This window comes from Zonotrichia albicollis, chromosome 13 (assembly GCF_047830755.1).
Source record: "Zonotrichia albicollis isolate bZonAlb1 chromosome 13, bZonAlb1.hap1, whole genome shotgun sequence".
Lineage (NCBI taxonomy): Eukaryota > Metazoa > Chordata > Aves > Passeriformes > Passerellidae > Zonotrichia > Zonotrichia albicollis.
Genome location: NC_133831.1, coordinates 3363400 through 3389637, shown reverse-complemented (window position 1 = coordinate 3389637; position 26238 = coordinate 3363400). Strand labels below are relative to the sequence as shown.

Below are 26238 nucleotides of genomic sequence, written 5' to 3'. Positions count from 1 at the left end.
GAGCAGAGCTGGAGGTCACCCCCTCCTTCCTGCACACCCACTGGGCTTCTCTTGATCCTCCATCCCACCGAGGAGCTGGAATAACAAGGATGTCCTGCAGAGGATGGGGATTGCTGAGGCACAGGACTGGTTTCATCCACAGCCCAACAAAAAGAGCCACTCTGTGCTCCAGAAAGCTCCTTAAACTTCCAAAAATTCCAGAATAAAGGAAGAGAGGTGTTCTGCTAGATGGGCAGACCTTCCTGCACACCATTTGTGGTTCTCTCGATCCTGCCATCCCACAGAGGAGCTGGAATAACAACGATGTCCTGCAGGAGATTGCTGAGGCACGGGACTGGTTTTGTCCACAGCACAGCAAAAAGAGCCACTCTCTGCTCCAAAAAGCTCCTTGAACTTCCAAAGAAAATTCTAGAATAAAGGAATAGAGGTGTTCTGCTAGGTGGGCTCCAAGCACAGTTAGGGCAATGGAAGGGGAAGGTTTTCATGGAGAATTTTGTTTTTCTACAGCTAAAAGAGGGAAGGCTGCCTGCAGGGCATGGGCAGAATTTGCTTGCAACTTCAAATTTTCATAATTCATAGAGTCATAGAATGATTTGGGTTTTAAGGAACCTTCAAGGTCATCTAGCTTCGACCTTCATATTGCCCAGATATCTCATGTTTCATATTTCATATATGAATAAATAAAGAGCAGGTCTAGAGCTGAGTTTTTGCTGTGGCATTCAAGTTACCAGGGTCCCAAGAGCTCAGATTTCAGCCTTAAATGTCATCACTAAAAGGAAATATTCAGTGCAAGCTGTGGTAATACTGGCATGGGTTATGTGGATCTTTCAGAAGGGACCTCACCTCCTAGAAATGTTCCTGCTTTTCCAATTCTCCTTTCTTTACCACCCCTGGAAGAAACTTGTGAGTAAATCTGGTCTTATGTTTTCATTCCTGGAGGACAGAAATCTTGGAAAATGTCTTCCTTTGCTCCTCAAAGGGCTGTGATAGAGAGCAGGAATTGTGGTGTGTCCTGTGGCTGGGAATGGCAGAAGGGGGCACCTCTCTGGAGACAGAAATCCCAAAATCCCAGGTTTCCTTCTGCTGAATCCAGAGATGCTGTGTGGGATTGGATCGTGGGTTTGCTGTTCAACAGGGCTGGTTAACAGCAGTTCAGATTTCAGGAAAGGCAAGGCAAGAAATTCCTTCTCCTCATTGTTTGCTCTCCAGGATGGAATCCAGTGGCTGTGTGTCCTGCCCAACTCCATGGGCAGCTTGCTTCCTGGATGTCTTGAAACAGATGACCTGGAACAGACAGAACTTGGCTTTTTCCTCCTGCAGCTGTGAGGGACAGGAACACTGATATCCATTGTTACTGACTGGAATTCACACCCTTTCTGAATTAGCTCCTCCAGGTTGATTCCTGATTTTGAGCAGGCTCAGCTTGATGCTGCCATTCCCAAGTGCTGCTCAAAGGTGGAATAACTCCCTTCCAGAGGTGGAATAACTTCAGGGGTGCCATTCCATGAGCTATCCAAAGCTCTCCATACACCAGAGACCTGATGGGATCTGTGGTAATATCTTGCCTGATTCTCCTTCAAGAAGAAGAGCCATGGCAGTGTCACTCTCTGGTGGTGCCATCTGAGTGAAGTTTAACTCCCTGAGCTTCTGAGCAACACAAATTCCTCATTCAGGTCTCACCCTCAGCATCTTCCTGCCCAGTCCTGTGATGGTGCTCACAGGGGTCTCTCAGTTGTGGGAAGAGATGAGGATCTGACTCCATGTTTCAGAAGGTTTGATTTGTTATTTTATGATATATATTATATTAAAACTACTAAAAGAATAGAAGAAAGGATTTCATCAGAAGGCTGGCTAAGAATAGAATCAGAAAGAATGATAACAAAGGCTCTGTCTTGGACTCTCTGTCCGAGCCAGCTGACTGTGGTTGGCCACTAATTAGAAACAACCCCATGAGACCAATCACAGATGCACCTGTTGCATTCCACAGCAGCAGATAATCAATGTTTGCATTTTGTTCCTGAGGCCTCCCAGCTTCTCAGGAGGAAAAATCCAAAGGGAAGGATTTTCCATAAAAGATGTCTGTGACACAGTGCAGCTCCTGATCTTGCTGTAAAACCAGTTTGTCCTGCAGGTGTGTGAGGACAGGTTTTCCAGCAGGATGCTCCTGTCAGGAGTGACCTTTCAGGAATGCTGCTGGAAGAAAATCCTGACAAACACCACTGAGTGGAGAGGTGTGGGTGTTAACAACCCTCAGCAGTCACTGGAATGGGCTGGAGGAGCTGGGAGTGGGTTTTGGCTGAATGATTTATCCTCCCTTTCACCACTTCCTCCCTCTCTGCCTCTCTTGGACCATACCTGGTGGCAGGCATGTCAGACACAGTCAGTTTGATGTGGGATTATTTCATGTCTGTCCATCTGAAAACAATTGTCATGAAACATCAAAACCTTAGTATTTCTGGTGCTTATTTAATATTTTCCTCTTGGCTTCTTGTCCTTAATGCAGCAACTGAAAGCAAAAGAAATATCTTGCACTTAGCTTGCACTTTCTCCTGCTGCTGACTCTTCTGTTTTAATTCAAATTTGGAAGCTTTCTGTAGAAAACAAGTATGAATAAAATACTTAATGAAAGCTCACATGGTAATTTAACTTTTCAGGGTCCAGCACTGCTGTAGTTTATTTACTTGCCAAGTAATTACCAGTTTGAAATTGCAGTTCTGCTCCCAAGTTTTAGGGCAGTCAAATTAAACAGGAAAGATCATCCTCAAGGTCAGACAGGTCTGGGAGACTTTAATGTCCTTGTTCCTGATGTGGAGAGGGCACAGATTTACCCATGGCAGTGGGGAGTTTGTCTTTCCCTGCACCAAAGTCTCCAGCCAAGTGTGGGAGATGTGAGGAGCTCCCTGGTTTTCTGTTTGCTGCCCAGCTGATGTCAGCCGAGCTACTTTTAGCTGGGGCACAACAATCCGTCCTATTTTATCCCTCCTTTAGTGGTTTAATTGAATTTTACAGCTTCAAACCCCGCACTCAGCTGCCAGGGAGTAATCTAAATTTCCATCAGTAAATGTTCTTAAACAGCAAAAAAAATACCTGTGCCCTTAAATTTACTAAAATGTGGCAGTGATGAGGAGATGGAAGTTTTAAAGACAGTAATAGGATAATAAGAGAAGGCTGTATCACCTATTGACCATCAGGGGCAGGACTATTTTTTCCCCACATGGTCCTACTACTCTGAATCTTTCACACTTCCAATTCTTTAAAATATCTAATATTTTTGTAAGAGCATATTTTGAAACTTCTTAAAACTAGTTTCTAATTCAGTCTCTCAATCTTACTAAAACTTCTTTCTAGCTCAATCTCTCTCTCAACAATAACATCTCTATTCCGTGGCCTTCCTAAATCAGCACACCTTATCTCAGCGTTTGCACACAGATGTACAAAACTGTGTGAGCTTTCCTGTCAGGATTCTGGATTTTTCTGGATTTTTCAGAATTCTGGATTTTTCAAATCCATTTTTCTCTCTTCCTCTATCCCAGGTTGCTCCAACCCCCATCCAACCTGGCCTTGGACAATTCCAGGTTTGAGGAAATCTGCAGATAAAGTCATAAAAGGCATCACGGATCAGGCACGTGAGAGTATCACACATTGTTTATGGCTACTGGTGTGACCAGATATGAAATATTGGTTTACAGCTCTTTTATGGCTGCCTGATATCTCTTAGTGGTGCAAATGCACACTCCTCAATCAGTGGATTTCCATTCACCTTTTCTGTGGTGATCTGCCCCAAAAGGGCCCAGACTAAGAGGTACTTTTTGAACAAAAATGTTAAGGAGGTACCAAACCATCACAATAATCTGGATGTGCTCCCTGTTTCAACCAATCCAGCCAAATCATAACCTGTTACCTGGTAGATGTGGTGTTTTATTTCCTCTGTTTTCTCCTCCCATTTAGGGGCTCCATGCTGTGTTTCCACAGCCTTAGAAGCAGGGAATTTTTATGGGGAGAGAATCCTATTTTCCAGGATAAATCCTTGATATAAATCTGTTCTATTGGCACTGCATTTTGTCAGATCACTGAGGCAGGCATAGCACAAAAAGTGACAACAAAGCAGGTGAGAGATCCCCACTGGTTGTGTGCCCAAATATTAAAATCAAAACGTTTACGTCAGCCGTGTGTTCTTTTCCAGGGAGGAGGAGGACATCAGGAAGCCTCCTAATCCTTGCTGTGTTGCCAAATGATGGAAATGTGAAAGCTGCCAGAAAGAACAGGGATCAGAAGTGTAAGTAGTCAATTTTTTGGGGGGAGTAAAACATAACTATCCCATGGGGGAAAAAAGAAAAAAGCCCTGCAGTTCAGTGTTGTACTGTCTCTGAAAGGTATTTGAGTTGACTTGTTAAAATACTTCTTAAAATACTCTCTCAGTCAGTTGATGGTCGTGGTTTTTGAGTTCTTTCAAGTGTCTTCTTTGAAGTTGTATTAGGATGTGTGACACAATTCACACCACAGGAGCCCAGGCTGAGAATCCAGAGAAAATGACTCAGGTGGGGCTTTCCTGAGCACTCTGAAGATCTTATTTTTTATTTTATAGGTCCATTTCTAATCAACCTAGGAAATGATACTCAAAGTTCACAACAACACATGCTTACAGGTATGTGCTTCAAAGAACACCTTGTGCTGAAGTGTTTTATTTTCAGTGCAAACTGCTTTGAAATGAAGGTTTCCTGCAGGGTTATTTGTGCCTGCTGTGTGCTTCAGGAGCTCTGGAGAGGATCTCAGGTGTCCCTCCTGCCTCACAGGGGCTTGGGCTGATGGGCTGGGTGTCTCAAGCACAGCTGGATGTGCTGGATCTCCCAAGCAGTTTAAGCACTTAGGGCTGAAGTCACCCATGGAAAATGTGTGATGGTGGTTTAGCTCAGAGTGTCTCAGTCCAAAGTATGGACCCTTAATCTTCCCCTCTTTGGCTTGCTGCCCAGCTAGAAAGCCCCTGAAAATCCACCTCCATTTCCACCAGGAGATTCCTGGGGCAGCAGAATGTCCCTTCTGCTGATGGTTCTGGGCAAGCTGACCATCACTGCCCTCAGGAAGGTGGGGCAAGGACACAGGTGTCCATCTCTTCAATCCCATCCTGGGACCATGAGCATTCCTCCATTTGTCTTCTCCAGAGGCCTCTGGCTACAAGGGGAGTCTGTTCCCAAAGCATTTTTAGTCACAGAGCTCACTCTGGAGAGTTGGTTGAGAGCTGAGCCAGAGCGTGGCCATCCACAGAGACAAGGCTGGCACCAGGGCACGGGATACAGGAGGAATTCCAGGCCCTGGCGTAAGGGAGATGTCCCTCACCTCAAAGGTGACTCCTCCAGCACCGAATGAGCAGGTGAGGGCTGTGATTCTGCTCAGGACTCTGCCTCAGGGCGTTTATCCAGCCGTGGATGGATAGCACAGACTGGGAGGCAGCACCCAATTCCTGCAGGGCTGTGGCTGCAGGCATGCCTCTTCCCCTGGCGCTTTCTCTTGGCCAGCAGCTCCCTGATTCCCATGCCAGCTATTCTGGAGCCTGGGCCAAGGTATTCTGCTGTCTCCATGGGCTGGAGCCTTGGCAGCACTGCCTGCTCTGCATTTAGGATGTCCCAGCTGCCTGGGCTCCTCAGGGATTTAACCCTGCCTGCTTTGCCTGAAGCTACGGGCAAGCTCTTGTTCTCAGCTGACCACAGCACTCAGATCACTATTGATTCATAAATTATCCTTGCCAGCCTTTTCATCATCACAGAAATCCATAAAGACAAGTCTTGCTGTTTTTCTCCCCTCTCCTTTACCCTACTAGTTTAAGTGTGGTAGAAAAGGCTGGTTAATTACCTTTCTCTTGCTGATGAGCTTCATACAGCACAATAAGAAAAACTCCACCCTGAGTATGATGTGTTCACAGCATGTAAGAGATCCACAGACCCAAGCAGCTGTATGATTAATTTGCCTGGTGTCATTAATCATCTCTTATCTCAGTGGGCTGACATTCCTGCAGTGAGTTCTCCTAATTGCTCGTGTTAATTAGGGAGCCATTCTGGCATAAGGAAGTCAAGCAAAGAGCAAGGCCAGCAGCAGAGGAGGCAGAGGGTGTGCCTGGGATCACTCTGAGCGAGTGGGGCAGTAAATCCCTGGGTTGTGCAAGGCTCTGGAGCACAGCAATGTTCACACATCACGCCATCGGAGCCTGGGGAGCTGCGTGTGTGATAAGGAGGGAAAGCAGGACTTCAGCCACTGGGCAGGTGGATGCATCTCTCCAGAAGCTTTGCCAGGCTGGATGCCCCTGAAGCCCCCTCTGGCTTCTCTTGAAGGTCTGCATTTGTTCCCAAACTCTTTATTAACCCACTTCTATTGGTTGTGTGGGGCAATGTGCCATCCTGGTGCTAAAGCAGGAGAGGAGGAAACAAGGAGGGATTTAACCTTCCCACTGGGGAGAGAAAGAGCTCTGGAGAGGGTCAGTGCAGAGGGGCTGGATCCTGTCCTCTGAGCCATGGGAAGGCTGTTCTTGGGTTGGTTGGTGCTTTTGCAAGCTCTAAAGCCTGTGAGGACCCTTGCAGGGTACGTGACCTGAGTGTTGCTGTGATTTATTGCATTCCCTGTTCATGGGAGAGCTGGGGGAAGCCCCTAAACCACTGAGCAGTGCCTCTGGGGTGGTGTGCTGGGTGTACACACCTTGCCCGTCCCACCCTGCCCCAGCAGGAGCCTGGGCAGTGACAGGGTGAGCCCTCTGCTCTGGAGATGGAAGGCAGTTCCCACAAACCACCCAACATCTGTCAGGCACTTCAGCTGCAGCTCATAATACTTTTATTTCCCCCTTTGTTCTCTGCCTTTTATCCTTTGATGACTTACCAGGCCACCCAAACCAGACGAGATCCCTGGGTCAGCGTCTCACACAGCACAACAATGTCAGGGCACAGAAATTCTCCCCCAATTTCCAGAGAAAAGGGCAGTAGCACTTCTCAGAAGGTTTATTTAAACATGGCTGTTTATTTTTGCTGGAGATTGGGTTACCTTCCCTTATAGCAGTAATGTTTTTGGAATCCTCCCTGTTTCGCCTGTAATAAATCACAGTTGTCTGGAGGAAAGGAGAGGGGCTCTTTGTCATTTTTCTTTGCTTTTCCTCCATTGGCAAGTGAAGGAAGTGCCCCAGAAAAGAGTAATTTATTATGAACTTGCTTTTGACATTGCTGGCGAGCCCTTGGCATGCTGGCTTCATGAATTACTGCCCTATCTCTGGGCAGGCAGAGCACAAAGGCACAGCTCTTGTCCCTAATTGTAGGTTGGCAGGACCTCTGCTATCGGGCAGCACAGACAACAAAGAGGACGAGAAGAAAAGCTCCCAGCTGGCTCCCAGCGAGGGTGGCAGGGCTGGAGGGAGGGAGCCCAGGTCCTGTTGTGACTCCAAGCCACGTTTGGTCCCAGCAGCTGCCAGGAGAGGCCAGGCTGGCTGGGTTTGTGGCTGCTCCGCTCCCCAGCCATGCAGGGCTGCACCCAGGGCTCCTCATGCTCTGCCAGGGGTGGCACTTGGGCTCAGTGACCTCAGGGAACAGCAGACTAACACTTCAAAGAAGTTCTGAAGTGGCTCTGACTTTTCTCATCCCCTCTTTCTCTTTTTTTTAAATTTTTTTTTTTGATCAGTTTTTCATTGAGATTCGCTGCTCTGGGCGAAATGGTTTGGAAGTGTTTGGCTGATAGAACAGATGGAACTGGTAATGTCCAGCATCTAACAGGCTCTGTGGTGATGTTGTTTACTTGTTTTTCCCCCCATGAGGTTCTGAGGAGCTTTTAGTTTGAAGAATAACTGGTTTTTGGTGTAACCATGAATGTGTGCATCTAGAGAAAAGGAGGTTGTGTAAGTAGGACAGGAGCAGTTCATACATCAGCAAGCGAGCACTGGAAAAAGGAAAATAAAGGGTGAAAATCACAGAATTCTATAATTTTAAATGCCATTTTCCTAGGGAATTGCAGTCCTCATCTTTCTCTCCCTGATTACTTCTTAATGGCTTGGGACAGAAATATGCTGGGCAATGAGACACAAATATCTGTGAGGTGGCAGAAATCAGAAATGGATTTTTTTTTTTGGAAAAGAAGGCATCTTCCCAGCACTGACCACCATTCATGTGGTAGAAATGCCTTTATTTGGGATCCTGGTAGACCACTCTTTTATCCATTTGAGCTAAAAAATGGTGAATGTTCAGCTCTTTCTGCTGGGTAGTTTTGTTTAAGTTGTCTCCTTTTGAGCCCTCAATATTATTGGATTTTTCTGAGTATCTTGGTGTAAAGGTGGTGTTCTTTGATTGATATTTATCCATCATTTATGAGATTAATATAAATTCTGCTTTATCTGTTGTAACCTTTGAATGCAGCCATACTGCTCGGCTGACAATATATACTCAAGAAAATAAAAAAGGTGCAGTTATTTTAGGTTTTACAAGGCTGGAAACGGAGAAAATAGTTTTAATTTTCAGCCTCCATCTCTCTTTAGTGGCATTTGGGATTTACAAGCACTTGGAGGGTTCAACAAAAGACATTTCCCCAGAGTAGGTGATGCTCATTGGTCTCCTTTAAAAATATTAAAAGAAGTTTCATCAGATCATGGAGCTTGAAAAATCAAATCAGAGTCTTACACAAATAATCCAGGTTTTGGGGAGCTTGTCATGCTAAGTGGGTTTTCTGGCACGGACTGGTTTTATTATGGATGGAGCCACAGCAGAACCACATTAGAAAAGGATATTGTTACAACACTTTCAGTATCAACAATGCTACTTGGAGAGGAATAATCTGTTCCAGATGACTGTTAAGAACGCCTGTCCTTTTTAGAGGGGATTTTTTTTTTCTTTAGTTGATTTATTCTGATAAAATTTGGGATCATTTAGTCTCCTGTCAAAGAGTCAGTAAACACGAAGATAATGTGATTCACAGAAAGGGCAGTCTGAGAGGCTACTTTCATTTAATTCAATTAGATGGGCTTTTGTATTGGATTTATTTGTTTTATCTTGAGTCTTGTAGCAAATTTTTCTCTTCGTGAAAGAGGAGGCAGGGTACAATTACTGCAGACATCAAAACTGCTGGGTTAATTCCATGGTTTTTCCATGCCACTGGCAAGTAATGGGACTGCAGTTACCTGCATAAATAGCTGGATGTAACACTGATAAAACAGATGGGGTTTTGAGAGGCTTGAAGGAAAACCTCTGTTTGTGATATCTATCACACCAACATTTCCCACCACACCCATGTGCAAGGCAGGCATCCAACTGAACAGTTGGAAATTAAAGCAAAAAGGTGTTTTAAATTTGGCTTTGCAGGACTTGACTGAGGGGAGCCTGGTAAACTAAAGTTACTGCAAACCTACAAATTTATTCAGTCTCTTTGTGCCCTTCCTTTGTCCAGCTCCTGGGATAACACCCGTGGTGTTTATAGCTCTGATGGGGCACATCTGGGATCTCCTTTCCATCACTGATGTCCCTCTGTCCCAAATCATCCTGCATAGAGGAACACCAGGCTGGGAACACCCCTGGACAGAGATCAGGAGCAACAGGGCAGGACAATATTTCATGGCCAGTCTGGCAAGGGGCAATGCTTGAATCTCCCTCTGGATTTCTGGTTTGCCAGGGATGCCAGCTCATGGGTTTGTGCCTGTCCCGAGGCACAAGGGTGTGAGCAAATCTGTTGTGGTGTGCCTCAGCTTTTTATTGTCTGCTCTTTTCAAAACTTGTTCTATCTGGGCTCCCTCCCAGCTCCTCCCTAGGCCATTGCTCAGGTCTCCTTGATGCCTCAGGTTTTGGCTTTTCTATTTTTCACACTCTGTGCTGCTTTAGTGTGTGGGTCTGGGTTCACATCAGGGGATGCTGAGCTCTGTGCACAGAGCAGGGAGACAAAACAATTCCTGCTCCAGCTGGGCACCAAGGACAAATGATCCCAATCTCAGCCCAGGAGCACAAACCCCGTGGGCTGGAGAGAGAAAAACAAGCAGGGTGGGACTGCCTGGGCTAAAGCTGGAATGGGACAATGAACTGCAAGGGGCAAATGGAGCAGAACTGATCCCAGGGAGAGACCCCGGGAGCGCTCGTGCATTTTGGGACCATTTTGGTTCATCCTGGGTTCATTTTGGGGCCATTTTGGGACCATTTTGGTTCACTTTGGGTACAGCCCTGGCTGGGCTCTTGTGCAGCCCAAGGTGGATCCATTGAGGAGATCCTTTTAATAAATCCCTGCTTTATTCTTTAGCTCTGTCCAGCCTCTGTTTTAGCTCAGCCTTCCCAAGGCATCACCCTGGCTCAGATATTTCCAGGGGAGACTCTGGGGGCTCTCTGGCTGCACCTGGATGCCCCTTCCACTGAGCAAAGCCCTTGGTGACCCCCCTGACAAAGCTCAATGCTCCCCCCTGCTCTCTGCATTCCCAGCACATCCACATCCATCTCTCCAGCCACTGGATTTTCCCTCTGAGGACTTCACTTTGCTTTGGAGTGTCCCTCCAGCAGGCATTAATTAAGCCTGAAAGGCTTTTGAAGACGTTCCCCAGGGCTGAGGGCTGCTGAGCATTCAGCAGGGGAAGATTTGGGGAGCTCTGCTAGTCCTGGATGAGCAGATTCCTGTTTTGTATTTGAAATAGATCTGCACCCTCTTGGTTAACAAAATATTATGCTCAGGGTAACTACCTGAGCCGCCTCACCAAGCCAAAGAGCCCTAGGAGGCTTCCAGAAAAGCCAATATTAAATCCAGAGACATCAACATTAGTGAAGTAGGACTAAATTATCTCCAGCTGGTGCTGGCTCTTGCCTGAGGCTCTGAAAGAAGTAGCTCCCTGGAAAAGAAGGAGAGATGAAGGCTGTGCTAACGAGGAGCAGAACCAGGCTTGGAGCTCGGGTCACGTTCTGTTTCCAGCCCTATCAAGTCCAGTCAGTGGCAATTTTTCCCCTCCCATCACTTGTGCACCATCCACTCCATCAAAGTCAAATTCCTCTGGCAGTGAGAAGGATCCAGCTCCACTCTTGGAGCACTGGAGATTGGGCTGCCCCTGCTTCCAAGGTGAGAAGCAGAGATCCCTTGAAACTTCTATTTTTCTTTATTCAATTAACCTTTTGTAACTGTTAATTGCATTTTAACCATGATCAGACCTCATAACCAGGGGCTCCTCTCCATACTGAACACCACCTTTGAGTGCAAGCCTTGAAATAATTGGGGAAAATTATGGGTGAACATCAATGATTGCTCTGTGCTGAACATGACTCAGAACAACAATGTGAGCAACTTAAAAATCAGCACAAACATCACCTGGATATTCAGGAGCCTTCACTCTGTGTTCCTGATCACTTCCTATGACAAAAGGGGTCTTAGAAGAAACAGGGATTTCAGACATGAATTATTTACTGCTGTGATTGGTTGGGAAGCTCTCCTCTCCCGTCTACCATGCTGTTATTTTTAATTAACATCTCCTGATTCTCTGGAAAGCCCTGCTTGCCATGTCAATATCTATATCTAAGCAATACTGAAAATACTGATTTAAAGTACTCTAGCTCTGTACCTAGAGCTGCAGAATCATGGAATGGTTTGGGTTGGAAAGGACCTTAAAAAATCCTCTTGTTCCAATCCACCTTCCGCTATCCCAGCTTGCTTCAAGCCCCAATGTCCAGCCTGGCCTTGGACACTTCCAGGGATCCAGGGGCAGCCCCAGCTGCTCTGGGCAAGAAGGAGATGGGTATTTGTGTGAGTGTGGCACTTGTGCAGCACTTTGGGCCATGTTGTTGGGCAGAATGGATATAATGAGGCATGGAAAACATAAATTCAGCCGGCTGGGAGCACGGGGGTGGGTAATTATCCCTGTGGGAGCACAGCAGGTGGATTAGTTACTGGGCTGCCTCTGCAATAAGCAATTAAGGGAAAACATCTGTTTCACATCTCCCATTCCTCCTTTTCCAGGATACTCCCCCAGTTTGTCTCTCCCTGATGCTGCAGCCTGGAGACAAGTGATTTCTGCAAGGAGGCTGTGCAAACAGCGCGTGTGGAAAGCAGGGCAGGAGGTGGCCAGGAGCAACAGGAACATCCAGAACCCGCTCCTGACTCCCTCGTTTGTGTTTTCTGTTGGGTTCTGCCCTGTTCCATTCCAGGGGGAAGCTGTTCCCAGGCTCTGGAGGTGCAGAAAATAAACGCAGGAGCAGCTCTGCTGGGTGAGTCAGCATCTCTGCTGCCATCTGCAGTAAGAGGAAAGCCTGAGCATCTGCTCTATTGCTTGACCAAGGTGTTTTTAAAGTGGGTTTTGTTCAATTAACCAAGCCAAGCTGATATCTGGTGCTCAAAATTTTGGGAAAGCTCTGTTTGCACCAGGAAAGGTTTCCATGCTCACCAGGGTTTCCGTGGCTGATGCTTATTGTGCTGCTGAAAATTGGGAATAAATGAAGCAAAAAGGTTTTTGTGTTGCCAGAAGGATTTCTTGATGCTCTGGGTGGGTTTAATTGGGAGAGATTCTGTTCAGACTGATGGTAAATCCAGAATAACCCTGTTTGAGGTGAGCTGGTTTCAGCGCTGCTGCTGCAGCATAGAAGAAAGAGAAGGGATTTCCCCCCTAAATTGTGGGTATTTCTTAGTGGGATAAATTGTCCAGTAGCTAAATCTGGTTGTCTACAGATTATCTCAATGTCTATGGATCTGCCCATTAAGATAACAATGAAAAATAATTTTTGAAGCATTTTTGTGGATTTCATTATTTATCCATAATAATGTCTCCATTTATTAATAATAAATTATCCATAATAATTTATCCATTTATTAATAATAATTATCCATAATTTATCCATCTCACCTAAGCAAGCACTGCTTTCTCTGAAAGCCCTTTATCCTTATTGCTCTTGTCTGGGATTTATTTTTCAGGCAAGGATTAGATTAAATTTCTACAAAAATATTTAATTCACTTGATCAGCAGTGTGGGGTTTAGCAGTGCATGGGTGTGTCACCTGCTGTGCACATGGCAAATGTTGGTTCTTTTCTTAATACGTGGATCTAAACTCATGAATATGCAACTGGGACATACATTTGGGGAAGAAATGTACGGATTTAGAATGACGTGAAAACACATGTTTAATTTAAAGTACAATAGAATTGTTTCTTGGCTTGAAGTGCTTAGAGCAATATTAGGAACTTTTGCCTAATCTCTGTTTTACAGATTAGAGTACAAATATTTCCAGTGCAACCAGAATTTATTAAAGCAGGCTATTGCCTAGGGAAATGTGCCTTTGGATGTGTTTCTATCAACTCTCCTGGAAAAAAAAAAATAAAAGAATGTAATTAGCATTGCATAATCTTTTAGAGAGAAAAATGGGCCAAAACCTAAGTGCATAAAGAGAATATTGCAACTGTGGAGTGTAAATTGCTTGTGGCTGCCAGGCTGGTTGTGGTTCCTGGGGGCCAATGCCAGTTAGAAAGTCCTGACTGGAGGAAAGGAGCAAAGCTGGAGATGGCCAGGAGAAAGATGAGATGAGCTGTTGTATAAAATTGGGAAAACAGAGTTCCAGGGTGACAGGCAATTTGTTTTATATATGCCTTGTATACCCATCAATGAAATTCAGACCAAAAAAGAAATTGTTCCAGTCCTTGGTGTTTCTGAGTTCATGGAGGCTCCATTGGCTCATGAGATTTACTGAAAATTATTCACCAACTTGTTCCATTCTTTCTCATTTTCATAGTGGAATCAGTTATGTGAATCAGCTAATTTTTAATTAAAGCTGATTAAACTCCATGCAGTGAGGTCAGGTCTGGGTGATTCTCATGATGCAATGACTTTATTTGGTGGGGAAGATGAGATGTGCACATGGGACTGAGCTGGTCTGGTTTCCCTTTTCCTTCTCCTCCTCACCTCTTGTCTGCTGCAGTTGTTATCAGCAGGGATGTTTCTTTATTCTGAGCAGCACCTGGACTGGGAGTTCCCATCCCCTAAGTGCTGCTGATGTATAAATAAGCTCAATGAAAAAAAATTCAGACCAAAAAGAAATTGTTCCAGTCCTTGGTGAGTTCATGGAGGCTCCATTGGCTCATGAGATTTACTGAAAATTATTCACCAACTTGTTCCATTCTTTCTCATTTTCATGGTGAAATCAGTTATGTGAATCAGCTAATTTTTAATTAAAGCTGGTTAAACTCCATGCAGTACCTGGGCTGGGAGCTCCCATCCTCTAAGCATTGCTGAAGTAGAAATAAGAGGAATAAAGAGCCTTTTCTCTCTGCTAGTAATTCATTGCTGTTTTTATGCAGAATTCTGGCCTGGAGCAAAAATGTAATTGGCAGGCAGGGGAGGCCACAGTGACCTGTTCCAGCAAGGGACCATGGAATAACAACCCCATGTAATGCTCTAAACATCACTGAAATCAGAAATGAAGCTTGGCTTGGAGAGCTCCTCCACAATTTAAGACTCTTTTTCCTGAAATATCTGGGGGAGAAAACCCCAGTCCAGACAGAGATTATGTTATTCCACGTGGAATAATAGCTGTTGTAAATAGGTTTATAGTGTAAAAATGCAGGTCTGATCTGTCCCCTCCTTGATCCTGTGACATTTACCATACACTTGGGCTCACCAGATTTGCTAAAAATTCTGCCCTGAGAGAATCTTGACACTGGCAATTCATGAATGAAAAAAAAAAAAAAAAAAAAAAGAGGAGTGTATAATTTGCTGGTTAACTCCAATTTCTAAATGATTCATTTGATGGCACATATTCCTGAAGATATGAAATGGTCTTAATTAAAGGCAGATGTGCAAAATATAGCCTATAGGATGGCTATAGGGAAGGCATACTTTTCCATGTGAGTGGCAAAGCCCACAAAGCCACAAATACCTCTCCACTATGGCAGCCTCAAAAATGCATCCACAAATATTATTCATCTCAGTGGTCTGCAAAGATTTATCGGGGGTTACAGCTTCCTGAAAATATCTGTGAGGCTCAGGGGTTTGGAGATGTGTGTTTGGCACTTGGCAAGCAGTCCCTTGCTTTTGCTACACCCACTAAAGAGGGCAGCAATTATGAGTAAGACAGTCTGGGAGAGACTGAAGTGTTCCAAAATGGATATTATGAGGAAAATATAGCTGGATGTTTACAGTAATTTCTTCAATTTTAAGTCATGAAAAGCATCTTTCCACATATCAGTATGTCTGTGCACTGGGGGGAGAATCTTTTAGAAAGGAAAATCTGTCTGAATTTGCCCCAAATACTTTAAAAATAACTTGTCATTTTGGATTATGAAGGATGGTTTGGGTTGGAAGGGATTTTAAGGATGATCCCATTCCCTCCCCAGCCATGGCAGGGACATTTTCCACTGTCCCAGGCTGCTCCAAGCCCTGTCCAACCTGGCCTTGGGCACTGCCAGGGATCCAGGGGCAGCCTCAGCTGCTCTGGGCACCCATTCTGGGATTCTCCACCTTCATAAGGAAGATTTTTTTCCTAAGATCCTACCTAAACCTAAATTTTTGCAGTTTAAAGCCATCACTCCCTTGTTCTATCACCAAATTCCCTCTCCAACAGATGAACGCATAATCCTGAAACTCCAGATATAAAATGAGGATTGGTCCTGTGCCTCAGTTCTTTAGAACAAGCTATTGGACTTGATGGAGTTGAATTGAATGATCCTTGTCCCTTCCAACTCAGGATATTCCACAATTCCTTGATCTTTTCTGGCAGATTTTCTCATTTTTCTTCTTGACTTTTCCCCCTTTGATACTATTATAACTCAGAGATGTTTACTCCAAAGCCCCCTCAATTTCAACAAAATAAACATTTCAGATAATCCATCATTTAAAAAATAAAATCAATATTTATTTAGGTTTGTGCCTGGTTCAGCTTTCCAGTTCCCTGCAGAAATTGAAAGTTTTTCTCCAGAACACTTAAAATGTTGGTTGAGGACTTCTGCTTTTACCCTGGTGCTGAGCCCCAACAAAACGTCTGTGTGTGTGAATGAGCTGCAAGGTCAGATGTGCAAATATAAAATGGATTGTTGCAGATAAAATGGATTTAACCTTTGGGTTTTGTCTTGGCTTTTTTAGAGTGGTCTATCCTCTCTCTGAAATGTTTATATTTGCACTTAGTTTACCTAGCAGGCAACACTGAAAGGAGAATTTTGGAGGAATTCCATCTTTGTCCTGAATTATTAACTTGTCTGCACAATGGCAAAAATAGGAAATCTGGGGGACAGAAACAGAAATCAAAACTACACCCAGAAATCAAAACTGCCCAAGAAATGCTGCCTTATTTCCCTGGAAGGAGCATTGTTCAGTTTACTGTAAATCTGCTGATGGTTCTGTGATCACAGGCAAAGGTCAACCCACTCTTGGTTCATCTCATAAAACAAAAACACAGCGTGAAGACACTGAGGGAATGGTTTACAAAAAAAACAACCTTACAACCAGAAAAGGTGAATTTTAGTGACATCTGAATCTTCACTGTGACCAAACTGGATCCAGATTCCAGCACAGAAATCTTAAAATGCAAAAGAAAAACAAGGGACAAGGTAAATGCTTTTAAACCCAAAACTAGGAATTTGTAAGATACAAGTCAAACACCAAGTCCTGGGTTAATTTTTGGGGATATGGGGAGATTTCAGATCAGAATAAATGAATATAGCTATGGTAGAAGAACCCCTTTAAAAACGGTGCTTTATGTGCTAGGAAAGGGCTTGTAACCTAACAAAGCATTCCCTAAAATAGAAAGCACAGCACCAACATAAAACACTCATCATGTTTTCAGTGCAAGGCAAGGATTTGCCTCCTAACGTCCCACGTTGGGGCTTGAATGGCATTTCTGTTCTCTCCTCAGCTGAGCTAATGACAGAGCTGAAGAAGTGTCAACACCGAAATCGCTCAGGGTGGCAGCAATGATGTTCACAGGGACATGGGAGCCACAGAAAATACTCTCCTCAAGGCTGCTTGCCCCTGACTAAACTGTGTTTGCAGCAGGAAAAGCCAAAACCTTGCCCAGAGGCAGCGCAGTGCTCCAGATGAGCCCCATGCCTACTCCAGCTCCAGTGGGTGAGGTAATGCTCTGCTCTCCCTGGCTCCTCTGTCCTCCCCTGCTGCCAGCCCAGTCTCAGGCTGGCATATTTGCTATTTATTTGTTATTTTTTATTTATTTTGTTTATTAGCTGTTTGCTATTTCCTCCTTATTTATTTATTTGCGTTTTGCCATTTTTTTAATCAGGGGCCGACATCACCAGTGGTGGAGTCCAACCCAATTCCTGACGGCTCCGTGTGTCATTTTCATTCTTGGCAGGGAGAGTTCATCTTCTGTGACTTCACCTTCCATAAAGTTTGAGTGGAATTCACCTAAAACGCCCATGAGCTCCGTGGAGGGAGGTCGGCAGTGATGAGCAGTTCCTCTGAGGTCCCTTGGACACCTGAGTTTGGGATGAATCACCCTCTGGAGAGGAAACGGCCTCGAGCTGAGCCAGGGCAGGCTGAGATTGGATAGTAGGAAAAATTTTCTCCATGGAAAGGGTTATCAAGTGTTGGGACTGGCTGCCCATGGAATGGTGAAGTCACCATCCCTGCAGAGATTTAAAAACGTGTGGATGTGGCACGTTGGGTAGTGGTGGGCTTGGCAGTGCTGGGGAATGGGTGGTCTTGGAGGTCCTTTGCAATCTTAATAATTCTATGGCATGCCAGTTTTTCTCCAGGGCTTGCAGAGATACTGATTCTTTTCCAATCCATGTGTGAAATGTTAGTTTAGGATGGTGAAAATCAGGGTGATTGAGTGATGGGCTCTCTGATGCAACCTCGTGGTTCTCTGACTGACAAAATCTGGATGAACGTGTGGAAACCACTCATCCCAAGGGCAGTGAGGGGGAAAAACTGGAAGTTTGATTATTTTATGATTTCTTCCCCATGTTTTGGTTCTCTAGACAGCATATTCCAAAGCTGTGTTTTCCAGTTTTTATTCAGTGTTGGATAGATCAACAGTTTGGAGGAATTTGGGATGGATTGTTCCAAAATGGAGCAGAGCTCAGCCCAGACTCTCGCAGTTATTTGAGTTTGGATTTTCCTGTGTAAGCCCAGCCCAGGAAAAGCTTGCTATCTTTGTAGGAAATAATTGCAAAAAGAACATTTCTTTGCCTTAGAGTGAAACACTGCTAAAATCTCACCTGTGGAACACAATATAAATTCATTAAAGTAAGTCCTGTCTTAATTTTGGTGAGTGAGGTGGAGTTTCACAAACAAATTGATGTTTTCATGGGTTGATTGTGCCAGACAAGATCTCTATTGAAACTCTTAAATTTTCAGACAGAGGGTGATGTTCCCACAAATTTGTCAGTTTTGTTACCCGGGACATAACTTTAATTTTAGTTTTAAAATGTTGCCAAGGGTCCCAAACTTGTGTCAGAAACTGGTACCATGTTCATGATTTGCAAACAAACATAAGAACCAAAATGTTTTGTTTCTGCCCTTTTAGTACTTTTAATTTTGTTCATTATTAAATATTTTAATTGTCTTCCGTTCAGTGAACTTCAAAGTTCAATTACAAAGGAAACCAACAATTTTTTTCCACAAAAAAAGCATTAAATGAAGCTTGTTCCTATTTTTCCATAATTTCAAGTGTTGATCAGCTGATCTCCTTACAGAAAGGAAAAGAGACAAGAAGTCCTCTAAAATATCCACAAGGAATACCCACTGACAGAAGTATTTGTTAATGTGAGGAAAAATATTATTATTATTTTTTTTCAAAAATATTGCAGGCATTTCTTATTTCTGAGAATTTACCTCTGCTTATGGAAAACAAAGAAGAGAAATTCCAACTGGTGCATGGAGGCACCAGGTGTTGGCTGTGAAGCTTTTGCCAGGCAGGGACAGATTTTTAAAAGGTCTTGGAGCCCACGTAGAGGAAATGAGATTTTAATCAGATTTCACTCAGGTGTCCAAAAAAGGGGATTTATTTCTAAATCACCAGTGACCTGTGGCTACTTCTTTGTGAATCCAGTTGTTATTCCCAGTGGGAGCTCCTGTTTCTCAACACAGCTGAAATTCAGGCTCTTCCCATTTGGAAATCAAAGGGAGCCCTTTGTGCTTCTGAAATTCCGGCCCTGGCCAAGTGCTCTGCAGCCAAGAACAAAAGTTAAGTGAACTCAGAAAGAACAAGTCATCAGCCTGACCTTTGGTCATCAGAAAAATGTAAAACATCTTGGAGTTATTCCCCAAATCCAAGTCAGGTTTCATCTGTGCTGAACATTCGGTGCAATAAATGGGAATTTCACAAATTTCACCAATCAGCCAGCCTGAAGTCACTGCTGGCAAGGGGGTCTCTGGGTGATTTGTACTTGACAGTGTGTAAAGACCAGAATCCATCATTCCAACCTGGTGGGAAGAGATTTTAAGGGATTTTTAGCTTGGTTTGAGCTTGGTCTTTTGTTTTTGTGGGGTTTTTTGGAGGGTTGTTGTGGTTTGGAGTTTTTATTTTTTCTTGGTTTGTTTTGTTCTTTTTCTTGTTTGTTTAAATTGTTGTAAAGGATTTTTTCCAGCATAGTGACTGGAGCTTGCAAAAGTTTCTATTTGCTCCAAAGGGTTGTTATGTAAGAGCTAACCTCATTGTTCTAAAGCAAAATGAGTAAATGATAAATGAACGTGTTTGGCAGCAGTAAAGCCAAATAAGTTTGTCTGGAGAGAAGGGAGGTGAAGGTCCTGATATTTTTTTGTTTTTTTTCCCTCTCCATCCTTCTGCATGATGGGTGATGCTCTCCAATGTCCATCAGGTCATTGTCCATCACTGGACTTCAGAAATTTCTTAAATTATTTTTATTTATGAATAATCTTTACACAGACAGAATCTTTTTGGGAGGTAACAGCTGGAAGAACAAGGAGACCCTCACAGTGGAGGTCACAACTTGTAGAAATGCAATGTTCATTGTAATTAAAAATACCTGAAAATGGAAAGAAACATTTTGCTGTTTAGTGCATCACAAATATCAAACTGCACCCAGGAAAGGAGGGAGCTGATTCAATAACATCTGCTCTAGATAACTTTGAAATGTAATTACATGTTAAGGACATGATTTCACACTGCTTATAATGTTAGAAGCACACTGTTTCTAATTATACATTACCCAGAACAGGGCCTTGCTGCCTTCTGTCTTTAAATTATTGTTTTTGTCCTGACACCACCTGTCCAGGTAGGTACTATTGTGTCTAGTGTTGCTTCTGAGAACCACCTATCAGTGATGGATTTATGCTCACTGTATAAAAACCCTTTTCCTGAACCCTGCATGTTCACAGAAATATAATTATTGCTGCATTTCAGAGAGAGGAAATTTCACAACAGTGGTAGGAGATTCTCAGTGGCTTTCTATGAATAAAAGAAGAAAACTTCTGTTCCAAAAATCCATTTAGTGACTTCTGCCTCACCATTTTACATACCTACAAGTCTTTCATTAAGTTTCAGTCTCTCAGACACCTCTCCCCATATGCAGCACCGAGTTCCTTTCCATTAAAATCAGCCTCCAGAGATGGATGTGCAGCTTCCATGGCCTGCAAACATCTTCCCCCATCACTTACCTCGCCAAAGAAATGTTATTTCTGACGCCCTGCCCACAGTACTTTGTGTTCTCTCTTAATCAATCAAAGTGTCCTTATCTTTGCTGCACTTCATCTTGTCTAACAAGCGTTCCCAAGAGCACCTGAGTTTTATTTCTAGGAATAAATGTGTTGTCTTATTGGTTCCATGTGTTCTTCAGAGCCTGCCCTGTGCCCTCGCACAGGAGGATCCACATTGATTCATTCCCAGAGCTCGAACTTTGAACGTTCATATTATTTTTATTAAACTTAACTCTGGCTCTTTCTCCCTTCTCCCCTTTCCACTGCACCCTCCAGCTATATCCAGCCTCAAAGCAAGAATCAATGGAAAACACATTGAAAAGAGGGTTATATCCATGTGGAGGAGGATTGGCATCCAATTCCAAACTGGGAAGATTGAGTTTACCAGTTTTGCCTTTGGTTATCCACCTAAGATGCCTGTGCAGGTGAGTGAGTGCCTGAGCACCCAAGGAGGTGTCTCAGCACAAAGTGCTGACCAACCTCACAAATCCCTACTCAAATCCTTCTTTCTGGGAAAGATCTGAGTTGTCTTCCCATCTCCCTGGCTGCTCTCTCAGCTTGGATCATGGTAAGGTAATAAGGAATGAACTGGAGATTCCTGGCTCTTGGCTGGGCCGCTGTCACTTCATTGTCACTTCACAATGAAGTCACTTCAGGAGATGTGAGGCCACCTCTGGGAGAGTTTGGTTTCTCCTGATTTTGATAAAACTCAGCCCCAGCAGGTCCCAGCTGAATTGCAGCCGTGGCTCAGAAAGTGATGTAAGAAAGCAGGGGGAGGGAAAAGAAGAAACTGCCCAAACCTCAGCAGGGTTTTGTCCATCTTCAGGGCTGCTTTTGTGCTGGAGTGGTTTGGAGCAGGGTGCTGACATCTGTTTGGAACAAATGCCATGTTCTGTGCCTCCAGCTCCACCCTGCACAAGTCAGTCCTGATTATCTGTGTGGATGTGCTGCTGAAATTTGGTCCTGAACTACGAAATTTGCTCTGTAACCTTTTGTCATTCTCAAAACGAAAATTGTCCAAGCACATCCTCATCCCACAACTTTCCTTGGAAATTATCCTTGACCCTCACATCATTCTGAGGGATGGAAAACATTGAGAGATCTCTAAAGCCAACAAGATCAGGGCAGGAGCCCAGATTTCTCCTCTCTGAGCCACAGCTGCCCAAAATCTTGATAAATACCAAAATGGTTATTTTAATGGTGAGAAATACATTAAAAAAAATCCAAAAACATCCCCCAAAAACAAAACCAAAAACCTAGAATTGTAGAAATGTGAAAAATCTTGCTGTAATAGTAGCAGAGGGCTGAGAATCAGGCAAGATGGTGCCCACAGCTCAGTTTAAAAAAATAACCAACCAGATTAATGAGCATAATCAAGCCTGACATTGAGTAAGAGGCAAGAACAAGTAATCAGATCCCAACTTAGCTGATGCTGGCATTACTGGGAGCCTGGGGCACAGTCCAAGGATAAAAACATAATGTCTTATCTAAGCAAGGAGTCATTTGTGCACCACTGGTTACAACACGTCCTTAAAAAGGGAAAGAAGGAAAAGGAAAATATGGCACATGAAATTATTTTATTTCCCAGAAACGATAAGAAAGTAAAGCTGAAAGTTTCTGCACCCAATCTTTATAGAGGAAAAGCCTATCTGGAGTTAACCCCTTGCAATGTCCACTGTAAAGCCCCAGGATAAGGAAAAATATATTAAAACAAAAATGAAATGGGGGCTAAATCAAATTAGTATAATGAAAACAGTTAAAAGCTCAGATTTTTTGAGTGTTTCTTGCTGTTTGGAGATTGCTGGGATCCTTGGGGCCAGCCTGCTCCTCGGTTCAGTGAGAGTTCAGGCAGTCTGGCAATCCCATCCTTTTGGCCAAGACTCCTTTTCTGGCAACACGTCTCCCTGTTTCTCAAGAACTCTTCTTTTCCTCCAGATCCAACAGGATGTTGACCTGGATCTCTCAGAACAGCTCATGGAGAGGAAAGACCCTCTGACACAAAAACCACGTCACTGGAGAGGGAGCTGTAGTGTCAGGGAGGGCATCTGGAAGATCAAAGTGGGAATAAACCAATCACTCCAAGCTGTATGGCTTTGCATGGCTGAGTTTTGTTTCCAGCCTTTTGAAGCACAGCTCATGTTCTTTCCTTAACAAGGAAAGAACTTTTGTGTAAAATTCAGGAAATCAAAAAAGCTGGTTCGCGTAAAATTCAGTAAATTAAAAAAAAAAAAAAATCCAGACCAAACACCATGGGCCTGTGGGGGAAAAACTGGAATTTATTTTCTGTACTACAGACCTTTCCCAGAATAGCCAGGCATGGGCCAGCGTGAAATGCAACACCACACATCTGTGGGGGATTCTGCCCAGTCCTCCCAGCCTTTTCCATTTCCATCATTTGCCATGTTTGAAACCTTCCATGATGACAACTCAGCAGCAGAGCCCAGAGGGAGCTCTGGGACACTGGGGCTGCCTGGAGTTGGGAGGAAGACACAGGTGAGAGGGATGGAGGGTGGTGGGTGGAAGTCGCCTCCTCCACCTCGCCTCTGCCTATGGAGCAGGGTGAGACCGTGTGTAGGGCATGACTGAAGCATCATTTCCCCCTTCCAGCAGCAACTCACAGTGTGAGTGCTGTGTGTCTCATGGAAATAACTCAGGTTCTCCATGCTGACCTGCCTTAATGCTCCTCATTCGGTGGGACATTGATTTATTGTCCTCACCAGCCTCAAGTGACACCGTTTGCTCTTCCCCCAAGGGCTGGTAGGGCCAGCAAGGTGACAATTGGTGATTGGATGTGACCACTGTGCCCTGGGAGAGTGACACATGTGTGTGACGGCCTCTCCCCAACCCTTCTCAAAATGTTTGTGCAGGAGCAGCCATAAATGCTGCTGTATTGACCCGAAGATGCAATCCAAGGCGTTTGAGCCTGGGCCTTATCTGCATCACCTTATCAGGAGCCAGAGAGCGAGATGCACCCCGGGAAGGGAGGGGACTGTGCCAGAGGGTTTGGCCTCGTCCCTTCTCTTCTGGCACGGGGAGGGACTGCGGGCAGAGCTGGGTAATGATTTGTCACCGCCAGGAGCGGGGTGTCTCTCTCTGCAGAGGAAACCTTGGCCGTGATTGACAGCGGGGCTGTTTCTGCCACTTCCCTCGCTGTTGTCAAGTAATAATGAAGCTTTGTCAATCCATCATGGACATGGATATGCCAGATTATGTCGACTCCTTGGACTCCTCTTATACCATGCTGGAATTCGACAACCTCCGCGTGCTCCCCAACAACACCGGTGAGATTTTTATTCGTTTTCTCTTGAATAAGCTCCGCCACTTCTGCTGTAAAGCTGGACACAAAGGAAAGGCTGGTGGGAGGTATGGGGCAAAGGGTGGAAGGGGTAATATTTAAGCAGCTGACCTGTCAAAATCTGTTGCATCCATGGTGATGTTTGGGCTGAAACGCCACCCCTTCGCTTGCCGGTCCCGTTTTGGGTTATTCTTTTGGGTTATTCATTTCGTTGGCGGGCTGATTGTCATGCCCTGAAGAGCCCACCAGGTTTTGCAGGTCTTGGTAGATGTCTTCGTGGCATTCCCTGGGTTTACCTGCTGTATAGCTTAGGAGGGGAGTTATTACCAATATTTCTTGTTCAAATGTGTGGTTCATTCCCGTATACGACCTCCGTTGATGTTTAATCCTCGGGAAAACATGTCGTCCCAAACAGCATTTGTCCATGAGCGTGTGCCTTGTTTAAGTTGGTCCTGGGAACTTGAATTGAGAAACAATATCCAAACCATTGCTAGCTTTGCATTCCTTTTCTGGCTACCAAGATGGTCCAAGAGTTTTTAGGGCACAAAGGACTTGGCTGGGAGGCGGGAGTGTTTATACGCCGACACTTCCGCTCGGTTCGCAGGAATAAAGCACTTTGTGTGGGATTTAATCTTTCTGCAGTCAAAATTACTCTGGCATGAAGTGAACTCCATCCTCTGAAATCAACTGCTCGCTGTGTAAAAATAAAGGGCATTTTGGTCATCTTTCAAGAAACCAATCGTGCAGCTGAATGAGATTCTGGCGTTAGTGATCCCTCCGGAGAGTTTTGGCAGGCTTTTAATTTGCTAAGAAGCTTAGTGAAATTAAGATGGGATTTTCACATTTGCTCATTAACTGGCTCATCAAAAGAAATCAGAGTTTCAGTAGGGATATCACCTACAATATAAAATGATTAGACTTATTATTGTAGGGCCTGGAGGGAGGTCAGGAGACAAGTAAAGTTAAAAGGCCCAAAGGAACCTGAATTTTAAATTGCCTGCTGTAAAGCTCTGGCTGTCTCCAAATCAAGATTTTTCAATATATATAATTTTTGTAAGCTCCAGCTAAACTGGATCTTATTTTTACAGAAAGTTTTCCACCCCCTATCCTACTCCAGAAATGTCATTTAACACAGATGTTTTGCTTTGTCACTTCCCGTTGAACAAGAAGATATTTTCCACTTTTTGAAGCAGCACAAATTTCCCCGAAATTCAATATAATTTTGTAAACGAACCGCCAGTGTCTGTTTGGGCTCTCTGTTGATTCATACAGTAGAACTGACAGGTTGAGTTTTTTTCTGAACTTTATCGAACTCGGTATTGTGTTATTTGTTTAGCTGTTAATGACTAACCAGCTCTCTCGGGAAGTAGCTGCTTTGAAATTAGCTTGTTTGTCTTGGGTAAGTGTCCTTCCCTACCATTTGTAAAAATAACTTCAAAAAATACATGAAATGGCCATGCATGGAAATCTATTGCTGCCCAGCTGAGCTCAGTCCCCTAAGGTAATTCAAAATTACAGTTTCCTTGTGGCTTCAGAAATATTTAAAAATTTCTTAGAATCAAAAAACAACCTCATTTTAGGTACTTTTTATAACTATATTGGATTTTTTAAAGATTGCTTATATCTCTCCTAAGGTTCATCTGTATTTTCCTTACTAGATGATGACAGCTTTGCCCTCTATAAACATGAACAGGAAAGGATGAAATATTTATTTTGGTGAACTCAGTGCAGTTCCTTATTGTCTGGACAATTCCAAAAGTGAAAATTGGAAAATTTTCAAATAAGGTCATGCTTTCTTGAAACCAACTCTTTCCTTCTTCAGAACATTATTTCATCAAAATTTTGGATGGAATAATTTTGTGGAGCACTTCCTGTGCTTAGATGTTCCTTCTTCATGAAGCTGCTATCATTCTGAGATTTGCCCAGATATGTAGTTTGGATTTTCCACCTTCAAATAGCTCATAATTTGGCAAATGTTTTAGGATTAATTCAAAATTAAGAAAAGAACACTTTATGGGGGTGATATAAGAAATATGTAAGGTTTAAATAGAATGACAAAAGGAAAGGAGCAAAAATCACTACTAATTCTGTTTTTCCTATGTGAAATATGTGTTGTAGCAGGATAAATTTTCCCATTTTATACAAATTTGTTTCCTTCACCTTGGCTGGCACTACAACCCATATTCTCAGTTTTTATGTGTGGTTAATGGCCATTCCCTCACACTCCTGTCAGAGCTGTCTCATTTTGGTGATGATGTGAAACATTGCTGCAATGCAGCCCCGATTCTTCACTGGAGAGTTGAGGAGCACTCTCTGCCAGGGTGGTGCTCATTGTCCTCAGCCCCACACTGATCCTCGGGGCCCTGGCACGAGGTTG

General features: G+C 43.9%; 1 protein-coding gene and 1 long non-coding RNA gene across 4 annotated transcripts in view; both read left to right on the top strand.

The window, feature by feature from the left end:
• Positions 1 to 749: 749 nt before the first annotated feature.
• LOC113460021 (uncharacterized) lies at positions 750 to 12346 on the top strand. The gene is made up of 4 exons (XR_012582381.1): positions 750 to 903; positions 4184 to 4276; positions 4586 to 4645; positions 11932 to 12346. It is a non-coding gene; the product is annotated as an uncharacterized LOC113460021 (long non-coding RNA).
• Positions 12347 to 20684: 8338 nt separating this feature from the next.
• The window catches only part of LOC102073209 (hepatocyte nuclear factor 4-beta), a 31924-nt gene continuing 26370 nt past the window's right edge, over positions 20685 to 26238 (top strand). Inside the window, exons 1-3 of one of the 3 annotated variants that reach the window (XM_074550791.1) lie at positions 20685 to 20991; positions 22502 to 23059; positions 23643 to 23847. In XM_074550791.1, the coding sequence (XP_074406892.1) occupies positions 23733 to 23847 (115 nt within the window). In that variant the 5' untranslated portion in view covers positions 20685 to 20991; positions 22502 to 23059; positions 23643 to 23732. Of the gene's footprint in view, positions 20992 to 22501; positions 23060 to 23155; positions 23848 to 26238 lie in introns of those variants that run through there. The other 2 variants (XM_074550789.1, XM_074550790.1) reach the window with 2 other exon arrangements.